The sequence below is a fragment of the Monomorium pharaonis genome, chromosome 4, assembly GCF_013373865.1.
Source record: "Monomorium pharaonis isolate MP-MQ-018 chromosome 4, ASM1337386v2, whole genome shotgun sequence".
In the NCBI taxonomy this organism is placed as follows: Eukaryota; Metazoa; Arthropoda; class Insecta; order Hymenoptera; family Formicidae; genus Monomorium; species Monomorium pharaonis.
In genome coordinates, this window is record NC_050470.1 from 23,481,804 (window position 1) to 23,497,641 (window position 15,838).

General features: G+C 32.0%; 3 protein-coding genes across 10 annotated transcripts in view; 2 read left to right on the top strand and 1 right to left on the bottom strand.

Moving 5' to 3' along the window:
* LOC105833704 (protein couch potato) overlaps nt 1-12,036 on the bottom strand; it is an 89,303-nt gene extending 77,267 nt beyond the window's left edge. The window contains exon 1 of the mRNA XM_028189137.2: nt 11,716-12,036. The gene's annotated coding sequence lies outside the window, so the exon portion shown is untranslated. The remainder of the gene's footprint in view (nt 1-11,715) is intronic.
* On the top strand, nt 4,869-11,017 carry LOC105833706. Of its 7 annotated transcripts, none has more exons than XM_036285920.1 (6): nt 4,870-5,558; nt 5,870-7,080; nt 7,243-7,249; nt 7,315-7,373; nt 8,695-9,074; nt 9,223-11,017. In XM_036285920.1, the coding sequence occupies exons 2-4, from the start codon at nt 5,896-5,898 to the stop codon at nt 7,317-7,319; spliced, it is 1,197 nt and encodes a 398-aa protein (XP_036141813.1). In that variant the 5' UTR covers nt 4,870-5,558; nt 5,870-5,895; the 3' UTR covers nt 7,320-7,373; nt 8,695-9,074; nt 9,223-11,017. The 7 variants fall into 7 exon arrangements, with proteins under 7 accessions (XP_036141807.1, XP_036141813.1, XP_036141806.1 ...); XM_036285917.1 differs by lacking the exon at nt 7,315-7,373 and having other exon boundaries at nt 4,871-5,558; nt 8,695-8,809; nt 8,885-9,074; XM_036285919.1 differs by lacking the exon at nt 7,315-7,373 and having other exon boundaries at nt 4,871-5,558; nt 8,695-8,809; nt 8,888-9,074.
* Nucleotides 12,037-12,172: 136 nt separating the features above from the next.
* On the top strand, nt 12,173-15,621 carry LOC105833702 (protein MCM10 homolog). 2 transcript variants are annotated; one of them, XM_036285912.1, is made up of 2 exons: nt 12,173-12,387; nt 12,910-15,621. In XM_036285912.1, the coding sequence occupies exon 2, from the start codon at nt 12,920-12,922 to the stop codon at nt 15,122-15,124; it is 2,205 nt and encodes a 734-aa protein (XP_036141805.1). In that variant the 5' UTR covers nt 12,173-12,387; nt 12,910-12,919; the 3' UTR covers nt 15,125-15,621. The 2 variants fall into 2 exon arrangements, with proteins under 2 accessions (XP_036141805.1, XP_012531092.1); XM_012675638.3 differs by having other exon boundaries at nt 12,173-12,378.
* Nucleotides 15,622-15,838: the final 217 nt, after the last annotated feature.

A 15,838-nucleotide genomic window follows, 5' to 3' on the forward strand; every position in this document is an offset into this window, starting at 1 on the left:
CGTGACGAGGGGAACGAGGGGAGAAGCGAGAGCCGCCTGCCTGGAGAGGGACGATCGCTGATCCCCCTCTTTCGCCGCGACTCACCGCCGCCGCCGCCGCCGCCGCCGCCGGAAAAGGTGACGGGAAAACGGAGCTGCATTCGACGAAGGGATGACCGCTGTTGCGAGGGGAAACGCGTTAAGATAGGGGTGCGTCGCGCGTCGGGGTCTCTGCACGTGTTCTCGGATTATCTTCGAGAAAGAAAATCGCTATGTCGGAGAATTTTGAACGTATTTCTAGCAACGGTGGAAATACTATTTGTACCTCTACCACGAAGTCTGTCACGATGACAACAAATAAAACGAAAATAACAAATGTATCCCTACAAAAATGTAACACAGCCAGTATTACGTTCTGTAATACGAATTTAATATTTTATGATATTCTTTCATACGCAATAATCGTAAAAAATTAATTTAAAAAATAAAATTTATATTCTAATATATATTGCAATTTTAATTGAATAGAAATAGCTTTAGCGATCTTTATTTAACATTTTAATTTAATTACGTTAATTACATTATTGATCTTTATTTATCTTCTTAATTTAATTTGTGAATCATTCTTTGTACGAGAAAAATGTACGTAAAAATTTAAAGAAATATATGTTTAAAGTTATTATAAAATTACTAATCTAGTCAATTATAACATCTGGAATTACAGATATAATTTTTTATATTACACATGGAAAGTTCCCATTTAACAACCTCCATTTATTAATCTACTTACGAAATAACATTTACTCTTGATAAAGCATATCGATGATTGAGAAAAGAAAGAGCACACGGTATTATTTATAAATTAGAAATCAGTACGTCATGGAATTTATATATAAATGAATTATTTTAAATATTATGAATACTTCAAAAGGAAAATAGGTTTCATTTAAAAAGGGAAGTAAATTTTGTCAAAAGTGCTCCTCTAGTTGTAATGATGAGCGTTTTGGTTCTACGCTTACTGCGCACCGTTATTATAATAACTGTAATTATTGAAGTTGCGTTATTAAAATGAGTTACAACAAAGAGGTCAAGGGAGAAGCCCCGGAGGAAAATCCCTTCGTCAAGTTTGTTACAAAAGGCGACTGAAGGCGAAGAAGCGTGCAACGAAGGGATAGTCAGTCAACAAAAACAAAGGCTAATGCAAAATATGCACATTGGAGTATGAAAAAACTGTAAAGATTATATCTAAAAACACGTTAAAACGTTAACTTATAAGTTTAATGGAATATACATTTCATTTAATATATTTTTATTTTGCCAAATAGAACGCACACAATTCAGCTTAATTAAAATCGTTTTATACTAATATCGTTTTTTATACTAATTAATGGAAAAGAATATGCGTAATAACAATAATTTGTGTTATCTTTTCCTTGTAGTTTTACTGTAAATTGAAATCTCTCCAAAAATTTGCAATCTCTCATTTTAAAGATCCTAGACTTGGGAAAAATAAATATTACACGTAGTAATCCATATATACAAGGATAAAATTCAATTATATGATGAAAAATTCAGACTTGTTCGCACATGAAAGAACCGTCGTTACTTCAAGGAGCAAATCGTGAGGTGCAACGATGCGAAGGTAATGGTGTACTTTCTTTCGAAGAGCATACCGCGTTGTGCATTCGCAGTATGTGTTCTTTTTCTCGCTATCTCGCTATCTCTTTCTCACTATCGAGAAAGATGCCACGGGTGGAAGAGCAATGCACGGCGCATGCAGTTTCGTTCTACACGAGGGACTCCGTGACTACACGCTTTCCCCCATAACTAACAGGTGGAAGCCGCTTGGAACCGCGCAGCTTTCCTCGAGATTAGCAGGTGGAAGATGCTCGTGGCTGTGTCGCAGATGATTCAGAAACAAGACCGGCGAAAAGAGGCGGGAGGAACAGAAAGGAAAGAGGCAGATGGACGATACGTGAGCTGCTTTTGTTCCAACTAGTTCCAGAATTATGGAATGGCACTAGAGTCCCGTTGCACGCGAGCGAACAACGCGTCCGCGGTATGAGGAAAGAAAAAATCCCGCTACAACGGTTGTCCGCGGTATATTTTTTCTTTTTTAATGGTTCAGGTTGCGTAAACGAATGATAAATATCTTATTTGTTAAGGCAGCAAGGAAACCTCAGGACTACCAACTCGAAAAGAAATTTTTATCATCGATTAAATAGTTAAAATACTGAAAAACTGATGAAAATAATCAAAGAAAGGATAACCATCGATTTATAATATTTCCAGTTTTATAGTATGACAATTTTTTCACACACATACACAGACATAAATAGAAAAATAAAAACATCTTTTCTAAGTAATGCAGCAAGTATTTCCCTAAGAATGAAGAGATTAGACAATAAGAATAAGAGATAGCACTTTTACATATACGCATATATTTATTATGTAAAATATATATTCTGTTTATCTATTAAATTTTTATTAAACAATAGTAAAATTCTTCGCATATGTCAAAAGGTATAGTGATTTTTTTGTGCAAGTGAAATATTTTTCTTGCCGTTTCTTTTTTGTGCTACATTTGACATATCGATTTGGTAGAATTAGACCACAGAGTAAAATGACACGTTCACTTCTCGATAGTATCATTTCTAGTGCAATCATATGAAAAGATTCGTTTCTACTGTGGCCGCGTACAAATTTCTATGCAACATCGCGAATCAATGCAATTGCACGGAAAAATAGCCGAGTCGCGAATTTATTACTCTCAGGCATGTAAATGTACGAGTATGCTGCGTGTCTGAGTACATGTTAAACCGTAGCAAGTAGACTGTATTATTGATGGTTTATTGCTTCGATCGGCCGACTGATGATGGTACCACGGAGCACCAAGTAGTGCATCGGCATACGTGTGCCGGCCGATCGACGAAAATATGCGGAATAATTTATTTGCCACGCGCAATTATTTCTCTCTATCCTTGGACAAAACTATCGCATCGTGTTTATTATTTCATGAGAAACTAGATCCGACATCGTACCAAAGTCAAAGAAAGTTTATATGTAACTTTATGCGAATCTTCTTCAAGTTACATTTGCATGAAATTTTGATGAAAAAAAAAAACTGTGAATAGCATATACAGAAATTGCACGAGACAGAATATTATGCCGGCATTTTCATTTATTATGTTTTGTATTAATATTTTCTTTGTTTGAATTTTTTATGCTTAAAAAATCTTTAACTTTGTTGTACGTACTATATAAGATTGTTTATGTATTATATTTAAATAAATTGAATAAAAAAAAGAATTTTGGTACGTCTTATTAATTTTTCAGTGACCTAATTTAAATGATAGAAATGATATATAGTAGAAAGGAGCATCTTATGAAGATTAAAACAGCCGCCACTTTCACAAAACAGCCATAGAAACACTTAATATTTAATGATCTTATATACATTCCTTTACAAATTTTTGTCAAAATGAATAATTGTAATATATATAAAACAAAATTTAAAAAATTATTATAAAGTTATTAAATTTATAATCATTAATTTTGTCATTTAAAAATTATCATGTTTGTAGGGACTAAAGATAGAAAGAAGCGCGCAAACCAAAAAGAACGCGTAAGATTCATTGAAATTTCACGGAAACTTCCAGATACTTTATTTGAATACAATTACAGTGTGATTACTCCGGACGTTGAGGACTGTTCGCCTCTCGCACGGCGCTTTGTCATCTTAGATCGAAGAAATTGTTTGTGCTTTCACTCTCAAAGCTTCGAATAACCGTTTCGCCAACGAAGACCTACCGGTTACCTCAAAACTTCTACATTTCATTACGTAAGATTTCTTTTTTTCGCTGCTATATTTCCTATTTATCTAAAGTAGAGAAACAAGGCAAAATAAAAGTTTTAGTCAACCAATTTATTTTATGTAATATCTCAGTAATATACTTTCAAATTTCAAATAGACATTAGAATTTTTCAATAATTAGTTAAAAAAAACAATTAATTATATGTTTTATATTATTTTTTTGTGACTATTACAACAATTGTAATCAACTTGCTTGTTTGTTTCATTCTATATTTACCAAATGCTTCCAATCTTACCATATTTTTAAATTTTTACAAAATATTATAAATGATTAAAAAGATCACGTATTACTTAAAGCGATATCTGTAACACTTCAAATAAAAATAACACGTCATAATATTGATCCGCAAAGAGAAATAATGTCGCGCTCTGCCAAGAGTTAATACAACAACGCGTAAGGCTTTTGATTAATTCCAAAATGTATTTTCGATATAAACTGGCTGCTTGCCTCCTCATCTGCGAGAATTGCTTAGATGCAAACTGACTGCTCAAGTTAGTCCGACTGCAACATCTAACCTGAATATTTCATAAAGAGAGACTGGTCGATTCCAATGCTTGCGGGAAGCGCGGTCACCTCGCTACGAAAATCGTTAACCGGTGAGTATAAATAACGGTAGCACGGTTTCGTACGTATGAATATTTGCGTGAATCCAACGTTAACAAAGAAATTATTATTCTTCTTTAAATTAATTCTTAAAAGTAATTATTCTTCTTTAAAAATCACGTACTTTTCTAACTTACATTTAATATTATCGTTAATAATAATATTAAATGTAAGTTAGACACAGTATAATAAAAAATATAATATGAAATATATAAATGTATATATATAATATTATATACACAATCTTATATATTATATGCATAACAAAGTTAAAGATTTTTGAAACATAAAAAATGTATGTATGTAAATTTTAATAAGAATATTTAGAGCGCCGCCTGATTATATTTAATTTTAATAACACTGCGACTAATTTGATATCAGGATATCGATCATGTAATTTTTCTCCTAGGGCGGAAACATGAAAAGTGAAAAGTTTCAAATTACTGTCTCTTTCATCTCTTCAACACTAATAGAAAGAGATAGTTACATGAAACTTAATTTTCACTTTTTACGTTTCTAAGAAAAAAGTTACACGATTGTTGCCCAGGAGACACCGTGGCGCAGAAGGAATAAGTACGCAAATTGTTTTGTTTATATACTTACTGTGAAAAACAATTCGAGTAGAATCATGAAACATATTTTAGCATAGACACTTATTTCCAATTTTCATTAAAATCAAACAAATATTAAATAAAAGAAAGAAAAAACTGTTTTGAAGGCAATCGAGTAAAGTTTTAGACGTTTCGAAATTTTCTCCTGACATTTTATATCGTGCATGAATGAACTTAAGTATTGTAATTATTATTAATTAGAAATTTCTTGTAGATATGCAATACAATGTCTTATATAATTAGAGTAAATTTTATCCTTAAAATTATTAAATTGCATAAATAAAGATAGAGCAGATTCGCTCATTTTTCTTTGGCAGCACTGATGAACTAGTGTACACTTGTACACTCTACTGGTGTAATTACGCGCAAAGAAATAAGGTTAGTAATCTGTAAAGCTATAGTGAGCTATGGTTCTCGTGACGCGTGTTAATCCAATATCATTTATTAATATTGAATGATATTGGATGAGTGGGGAAAAAAGAGAAAACATGTAAGTCATATTGATATTTTGTAAGTTGTAATTTTTTTAATGATATATTAACCTCCGCACGCCGCGGAGGCCGCGCGTCAGATCTAGATACCTAGGTTATGTTAGGTATTCTTAGTGAAAAATAATCAAAACATCAAATCGACGGTGAGGCCTTTTTGATGAAAAAGACATTGACTTGAAGTCATTTTGAGTAATTTTTTACTGAGTTACTCTTACGCGTAGCTATCGTGCTACCTTGTCAAATTTTAAAATATGCAATTTTTCAATAATTCAGCTTGGTATATATGTATATAATTGTATATTTTTTTTAGATATAAAAGTAAAGATTTTGCAGAAGATGAGAAATTATAAAAGAAAAACAAATCGAGCATCTATACCAAAAGATATCGTAATGACTGCTGTGAAAGCAGTCGTAGAAGATGGTAACAGTTGTAAAGCCATGGCAAAAGTTTATAATATACCACTGCGAAGTTTACATACATACTGTAAAAAATATAAAGAAATAAAAGAAACAAAAGAAGCGACAACCTCTACTGATATTGATATAAATATAGGCTATGACCAATGTAAAACAAGAAGTATTTTCACTGAATATCAAGAAGAAAAATTAGAAAAATATCTGATAAAATATAGCAATATTTACTTCGGCATATCACCAAAAGAAGCCAGAAAATTAGCATATCAATATGCTGTTGCAATTCAAAATAAAGTACCTGATAATTGGATGAAGAATAAGATGGCTGGAGAAGACTGGCTGAGTAGATTTATGAAAAATCATAAAAAACTCAATATAAGAACACCTAAAGAAGCCAGTTTAACGAGAGTTACTGGTTTCAATCGTAATAATGCACAATTATTTTTTAATAATTTGAAAGATATTTTAAGACGTTTTAATGTGCAGCCAATTAATACATGGAATATGGATGAAATTGGAGTTCTTACTATACAGAAACCAAATAAAGTGATAAGGAGACGTATCGCAAAGCAAATTTCATTTATGACAACTGCAAAAAAAGGACAGCATGTTACCTTAGCATGCACTGTATCAGCCACTGGCGATTCTATTCCGCCATTTTTCGTCTTCCCAAGAGTTCATTTTAAGGATTATTTTATTCGTTTTGGTCCCATGGGCTGTGCTGGGGCAGCCAATCTATCAGGGTGGATGAATGAAGATACTTTTCTTCTCTATATAACTCATTTTATAAAGTATACGAGGCCTAGCAAAGACAATCGTGTTTTACTTTTATTAGATAACCATGATTCTCATTTATCTATAAAGGCTTTAAATATTGCTAAAGAAAACGGAATTGTTATACTGTCATTTCCATCACATTGTTCATATAGAATGCAGCCACTAGACATAAGTGGTTATGGTCCACTTAAGAAATATATTAACTCTGCTATGGATACATGGATGCATAATAATCAAGAGAAAAAAATTACAATTCATGATATACCCAAAATTATAAAAGATGTTCTGCCCTTGGCTTTAACGCCCTTAAACATTACAGCAGGCTTCTCAGTAAGTAAAAAAAAAAATTAATTTTTATTATACAATAATATAAAAGTTATATATATATATAATCTAATTTTTATTTTTTATTTGATTGTAATTTTTCATTTATACATTAATCTGTAATATCAAATAAGTTATAAAAATAATTCGGTAATATTTTTGTTACAGAAAACAGGTATTTGTCCATTAAATGAAAATATATTCACGGTCATGTAAACTTTGCACTGTCATTTGTAACAGATTGATCTATATCATGTGACGCACCATCTCAGCAAGAAGATGTAATTACAGTAGCAAATGTAAGAGTTAAACATTACAGGAAAGATTGAGGCTACCTGTCTACAATTTACACTTTTTCCAAATTTACTTTTAAAAAAAGATTAATAAAAATATTCGACAGAAATGTTAATAATATAACATTTCAAACCTTTATATTGAAAAAATATGTAATTAAAATTGTTAATTTTTTAATAATTGAAAGCAGTGAATTTTTTAACTAAGCAAATCAAGTATAGTCTCACATATGGAGCTGTCTGTCTCTGTATACGGGGCTATTTGTCCACAATAAAAAACGCGTTTATATATTTATATTAAGATAATTTTTATATTTACATTAAAATAAAGAGAAAATTAATTTTTTAAAGAAAGTGATAAAAAAGGATAGTTATGGTGATTATTATTATAATTTTATTAATTATTATAATTATGATTATTAAAATAATTATTTTTTAATTTAAAATTTTTACCGTGACATCTTTTTTATTCTTTTCTTTTTTTTTTACAAGATTTAATTCTCGTTCAAACTAAAAACTTGCAGGAAATATTTTTTATTTTATTATTATTTTATTTGCGCGCGCGCGTGTGTATATGTGATAAATTCATATAATTACTTGACGTATATTTTGAAATAAAAATTTAGTGACAATTCTTCAAGATCAAGTAGCTGCTCATAAGTTTCTTTCTTACAATAACGAGTGAGAGTACAAACATTTATCGCAAACTCTAGCACCGTTTTGCAAAAACAATTTCGCTTAAATTTTATTTCTTTTATTGCTTGAAATGTAATGTCTATTCTATCTGTTTTCCTTTTGTAGTTGCATACCGTTATAAAAAAAATAAATCATCAACATTGAAATGTGTGAACACATAATCCTAAGCTAATATAGACAGATATCTCCAACTACATTTTTCAATTTTTAACATATAAGGAATTTTAAGTTATGCGGGATTAAAATTTGAAATTTAAAAAAATGTTTCACATCTAACAACTAACTATTAATTAGTAATATTATATTTACCTAATTTGAATTAAACTACCGTCCTTATTAAACAATAAATTTTTCTATAATCGAAAAATGTTAATAATTGTTTTTAACTTCGTTTTTAACACATATAACATCTGACAAAAGCATCATAGAAAAACAAAAACTTTGAGTATCATCTATGTAGAACTTTTTTAACTTTTTACAATGGTGACATCCTTTACTTGCTTACACCTAAAATAGTAGTATTGTGGACATATAACCGCCGTAGACACATAACTCGATCTCCTTTACTTATTTTATGGTAGAATGTATAAGTAGAAAAGAGAGAAATTTTTTAATTTTTAAATTTTTGCAGGCAGGATATGAAACACAAGAAAAACAGTTAACATTATGTCATCTGCGTCTATGTGTAATTGTGGCATTCAACAAGTCAATATTCCAGTCATACAACCTACATGTCATTGTTGATGGCAAGTTAAAAACTACATATTTAAAAGTAGAAGAAAATTCGTTTCCACTAATCGAAATTATAATATTTCCACTAGAAGAATCTCCAGTATTTAATATAGAAGAACTTCCAATAATTAATACAGAAAAATCAAATGACGATATTAAAAATTTAGACCGTTAGGTTTAAGCGAGATCACAACTATAAGAAAAAAAATCTGCGATTTTAACAGACAGTTCTTCTATAAATCTTTTAACTGCAGAGGAAAAGAGCAAAAAAGACAAAGGGTACGTATATAAAAAGTCATACAGTTTACAGTTTTTTTTATAAGGTACCTGCAGGTAATAAGGCCTAACAGGTAATAAAGCCTAAAAATCAGAAAATATATTTAAAATTACCTAACACAATTTATTCACTCATAAATACGTTGCGCAGGCAGAAGAAGACGAAAAAGCTGATGTGAGGAAGTGTTACCGATGCGACGAATTGTATCATAAAGAATGTGCTGGCCTATCTTTTAAGGATATGGATGATTTTGAGTGCCTTTACAGCTGTGATAAGAATTAAGATTCTATAAGTATTTTTTAAGTTTTATAATTTTTTTGAGACCTGATTAGATATAAGGGCATGATAATTATTATTAACTATAAATAATCTTAAACTTTCAAATGTTATGTGTTAATAATAGGTTTATTATCGTAGGCCTTATTTTACTATCATAGGGCTTATTTCCTATTTCTGTTGTTTTTTCAAATGATTATTTTTTACGTTCTTCTCGATAAAAGTTGCGGTATTTTAATTTTTCTTTGTTTATGAAACTCCAAAGAATTAATTTATGATAAATATTGTTGATTACATACAGTATTTTTCATTTTATTTAAAATTAAGTTAGCTAGGCCTTAATACCCGCAGGTATCTTATATGTGTATAATATTATCAATAAAGTTTTAACTATATTTATTATCAATAAATATTGTTAAAACTTTTAATATAGTTAAATGTTGTTTAATATAATTCAAACAAAATTTAGTCAAGATTTATTTTCCACAGCATTTCTGTTAAAAGAAAAAATCCGTAAAACCGTAAAAGAAAAAACGGAATATGTAATTACACATGTGCTTTTTCTTTTAAAAGAAGAAATACCAAAGAATATTTTTATTTATAAGAATATGCAGTGGAAAATTTTCAGAAACCAAGGAGTCATAATTTTAGTGCATCTATGCTGACTTGCCCCGAGTTCCTAGCGCACCTGCCCCAGTATTTGGGCAGGTACGCAATCATATTACATGTTGATATTTTAATTATTACAGACGAAACTATAAAATTTATAGCCTCGTCAATAGGATTAAAATGTTGAGGAAGATTAGCCCTATCATTGCGATATAGTCACTTGCAATAATTAAATGTTTTAAATTATCTTGTCACTAAAATTCTAAAAAGTGAACCGGTTCTGGTCTTCCCTAATTTTATTTTATCAAAATACAATTTCGCAAAAATTATGGTATCAACAATTGTTATTAATAAGTTTAATAATAAAATTAGAGTATAACATTTCAATAAAATAAAACCTTTTTAAAAATAAAAAGTTTTTTTCTTTAAATTTTGTATCCTTAACAATTTTATACTTACTATTCAATAGTAAAAATATATAATATTTAATAAAATATTAAGTAGTCTAATGTTTAATTGTAAAAATCATTTTTTTCTTCCTTTCTGATAATTTAATGAAGAAAATAATTGCATGAGTCGATAAATATGCCATGAAATTTAAGAGCAGAACTCTTCTTGGACATCTTATATGATAAAATGTGCATGTGATTATATAGAAAATTATGTCATTGCATCAGCAATATATGATGAATCAGATCATGCTATTATATGTGATGTAATTGCAGGTTGCAAATATAATTTAACAAGTAAAATAATTGTTAGTGATTATCACGACTCTTTTTACTACATTACTTATTCTTCCAGAAAAGACAATACTGTGATAACAACTATAAAAGTTAATGTAATATAAATTAATCTATTAATAAGTTATTAATGACTTCAGACACAGTCTCTCGAAACGTGCGTAATAAAATAAGTCATAGATACATTAATGGAGCATTAAATGTCCTTTGCTCTCTTAATTTTTGTGCATACTTTAATTTGTGTAAAAAATTTTGTAATTCTGTAAATCTAATTAATAAGATTTTTTAAAATAAAGAAATGTTGATAATTTACTATAGAATGCATCCTCTGTACATATAATTAATATTACATATTTATTTTATTTATGTTAATATGTGTGTGTGTGTGTGTAAATTTTAAAATAAAAGAGTGTATGTGTGCGCGCGCGCGCGCGCGCGCGCGCGTGTGTGTGTGTGTGTGTGTGTGTGTGTGTGTGTGTGTGACGTTTTATGAAATTGTTTTTACCCCAACATTTCAATTTATCAAGACTGATAAAAATAATTATTATGATTCTAATATCAGGAGAATCGCAAACTCGAAAGAATAAAAGTCATTGTGGAACAACTAAACTAAAATTCTTCATGGCCTGCTATCTATCCTTGTTTCAAGTCTAATAAATGAATAAAGATAGAATGACAGAAAAGCGTCTCAATATCTTTATAAGCGCGTTCTGAATACGAACTTATGCTTCGAGTAAATCGTCATCGATGCGCAAATAGTGCGGCGAAAAGATGGCAGCATTTACTGTCTAACCGTCGACTATCTAATCGCTAATACAAGCATCAACGGAAGCGATTTATGAAATCGACATATAACATTAATTATGTAATGCCCTATTTAGACTGGATGATACTGCTTCATCCGAATACGTTCACCCATTTATGGACAAAAATATTTTTGCCCATCTACACTACTCACTCGGATAATTTAAAAGTAGGATTATCCTTTGATCTAAACAGAACATAAACGAAATACCTGATGTCGATAGTTTATGTGTTGCGCTCTCGCTGCATTTCGATGAGAGAATGAAGCGGGATACGAGATGAAAACGCCAGCGATCCATTTCGGCCGCGCAAACGAAAACTCGCATAGCTGAGCAAGAGACGCGTCGATCTCGATAACTTATCTAGGTTAGATATCGATATGCTCTTCTCCGAGGCCAACATAGCGATCGTACGTGATACCTGTCTTATACGTTCGATGTGCCGCACGACAAACGTTCAACTCGCCTTGTGAAAGACACTCGCAACGATCGTCCGTGCATGAAAATCACAAAACCGAAAACTCAAGAAATGACCGACATCACAACTACATACCCGCGACGCGTTCCGATAAGTACTGAACGCAATTCAAAATCTATCGAAAGAACTATCGATCCCGCTGCAATTTTCGACTTATCGAAGCAGTCGCAAGCGAGTTCTCGCCGCTGGTCACCGCACTCGCCGCGTCGTCTGCTGCTAAGAATTGGCGGGTAACGTCAGGCGTGACGTTCGATTGTGTAAATAATTGTACATATGTATGTTGCAAAAATTGTTGACAAATACATCGGTAATTGTGATTCAAAGGCATTTATACACGGTTCCTGTAACGGTGAAACGACATTTTCAATGAATTGCTGATATCACATAAAAGTAACGTGTAAGTAAGGTTAGATTTTTTATTTATCAATGTATAATAGCAGATTGATTAAATAAAAATTAATTTTTTTAAATAAATTTTTGCTAGTAAAATTTTTTTGCTCTTATACAAGTGTAATACTGGGCAGTATTAAATTGGCCAGTAATTAACATTTTATTTTAAGTATTAAAACCATTGCTGTTGCAGTGCTTTTAATACTCAAAATAATTATTTGCCAATTTAATACTGCTCAATATTACATTTTTATAATAGTAGACTTGTAATTCCACAGTATAGAGGAGAAAAAGTATGATTATGTATGATTTGATACTAAGCAGCTTAAAATCAATTCTAAGTCAATTGGTTGATTGGGTTAATCAACTCCATTTGACATTACTTTGTCTTTATCTGAACATCCACAAAACATGTTTCTTCTTTAGATTATATATATCTTTAACTTTAATATAAACAGCCAAAATAAAATTACATATGATTCAATTAATTATAGTATAATAAATATATTCTTATTTTTTTACCTTTTCTTTTTTAAAGAACCTGAAATATGGAGCACGAGGACAGTGATTGTGATCTAGATATCCTAAATAATCTCATATCAAATGACACTGAAGAAACTGAACAATCTAAGCAACTTGGAGAACCAGAACCTGAATCACATGAACAGTCCAAACTATCAGAGCCCAAAAAGACTTTAACGGAATTACAATTCAATTTCTTAGATTCTGTACCTAGTAACATAAATAATGAAAATAAACCTACTAGTGAGAAAGTCATCAATGGGATTTATGACGACAAGCTTGATTCTTCCGATGATGAAGACAGGCGTTACTTTGAGGAACAAAAGTACTCCAATTACGGACGTGAAATAAAACAATTGTTAAAAGAGTGCTCTTCATTAAAGACTGAGCAGCCTGTGAAATTACAGAGTGAAAAAACTGTTGATTTTAATAATAAAAAGAGTAAGACTTTTGATTTTAATAACGCTATAAAAAGTAAGAATAATAATATAGCAAAAGACGTGTACAGTGATCCCATCTTTGGAATAAGAATAGTTAATCCTCTTGTATCTTCTGCGGAATTGAGAGAACGTATGAAAGACAAGATAGCTGTGACAATATCAAGAGTAAAGAGCCACATTATTTCTGATAATATACATAACGATTGGGTGATTGCCGGCGTATTAATTAATAAATCGCCCACGAAAACCTCGCAGAAGGGCACTTCTTATTGCATTTGGAAAATAAGCGATCTCTCCGACGACCTGAAAACCGTGTCTATTTTTTTATTCAGTAACGCTTACAAACAACTATGGAAAACCATCACTGGTAGCGTGATAGGTGTTCTCAATCCAAACGTGCTCGAGAGTAAGGATAACATTGATCAGGCAACGCTGTCGATCGACAATCCGCAGAAGCTGATGATTCTCGGCAGGTCTAAGGACATGGGAAAATGCAAGTCTAACAAGAAGAATGGCGATCCGTGTACCGCAATCGTGAACACAAGTCGATGCGAGTACTGCGTCTATCATGTTAAACAGGAATACAAGAAGTGTGCGCGACGAGCGGACATACAGTCGAGCAATACCAGCTTCGGCTTCACTGGAGACGCGATAAAACGCATGAATAAGCAGACCGTTACACGAAAGCCTTACAACGGATTAGCATCGTTTGTACCGGTACTGGCCAAACGCAACGACGAGCTATACGAGAAGGACCGTGCGCGCTTGGAATTATTGTCCGAGGCCGCTTCTAATAACGGCATTAAGAGAACGAAGGATGAAGTGAACAATGTAGATACCAGTAAAAAAGGGATAACTGTTGAATTGATGAACAACCAATCGAAAAAAGATCTCGAGCGACTGAATAAATTAAGAAATTGGCAGCCCTCAAAACAATTAATGGTACAATCGACGCCTAATGGACCAATTATATGTTCCAGTCCAGTGCAATCGAAAGAAAGCAATCCTATGCCAATCAAGTCTACGAGCAATCACGCAGGTAAGATCAGTTTAGCTTCTCTAGTTTCATCTCCGCGATTAGGAACGGGATGTAATCAGGATACAATAGATTTCTCCGAACCAATCACTAAGCAACAAATTCGCAATGCCAAGATGAATGCTATCAAATGGGTGCAAGAGCACGGAAAGATCGAAGCGAAGAACCCTAATCAAGTTCGCGCAAATGCGAAAGAAAAACTGAAGAAAAACGCGAAGCGTCAGAGGGAGAATGACGAGAGAGAAAAGCGAAACGCGAAAAAAGCGAACATAAATAACAAATTTAAAGAGATGCTAGAAGCCAAGTCGTCACACACAGACCTGATCGAGAAGTCATATGACGAAGAAAAGGAGAAGTATTTCAACAAGCTGGAAGCAAAGGAGAGAATGGAGGAAAAGATGATGAACACTTTCAAAATCAATTGCAAAGCTGTGAAGTGTGCAATATGCAAGTACACAGCGTTCTCAGCGTCAGACATGTGCAAGGAACAAAGACATCCGTTGCGCGTGATCGATGCTGTTAAGAGATTCTTCAAGTGTGCTGATTGTGGCAACCGAACTGTTAGCCTGAACCGTATGCCGTCACACAGCTGTGGCAAATGCAGCAGCTCGAATTGGGTCAGGGCGGCGATGATGGACGAAAGGAAGATCGCTATCGCCGCGGAGACCTTATCTATACGTGGCGCCGAGGAAAAGTTTTTGGGTTCGGCAGTGAAAGATGCCACTCTCAATCTTCTCGTTCCGAATGAAGATTAATATACTAATCAGATTGGTCACAATACATTTTTGTAAAATGAGTATTATAATTATTTATGTAAGATAAATGATAGAAGAAAAGATATTTGATTAGAATAACTGATGTCTTGATGAAATGAGTGTTTTATAGTTTTATGAAAATGAAGTATTTGTATATAAAATAAACACAGGCGTAGTACTGTGTGAAATGTGCTACGATACCATTGCCCATACATCAGTTTGATTAGTGTTATTTTTAATATTTGCTACATGGTAAAGAGAAATTCAAGAACTAGTAGAACTTGCCATCTGAATTAAGTTCAAGCTCCTAATTATCATCGGCTAAAATGAAACATGAATTTTGCTATAACCGCGATACTTACTCCTATTTTGTAATTTAGAATCTACAAATACAGAACATTTGATATCCTTTTGTTTATTGTCAGTATTATCAGTTTTCTCTTTTTTTTTTCATCTTATGAAATGTACAAATATAAAGAAAGAGTGTATCTCTTGCACATTTCCGAAATGAAATACATCGAATTCTCTCCGTCCGAAATGTACACAGCGAGCAGAAACGTTTTGATATACAGCCAGGTACAACAATCGTATAAAAATCACTAGATTATCTCGACTACGTCTTTAAATTACGTTCGTTTGAGATTTACGTTTAGGCTGAGATGAGCCGTTACTGTTTTCTTGTTCGATAGAGCCTTTTTATACCTTTCTCGTGAC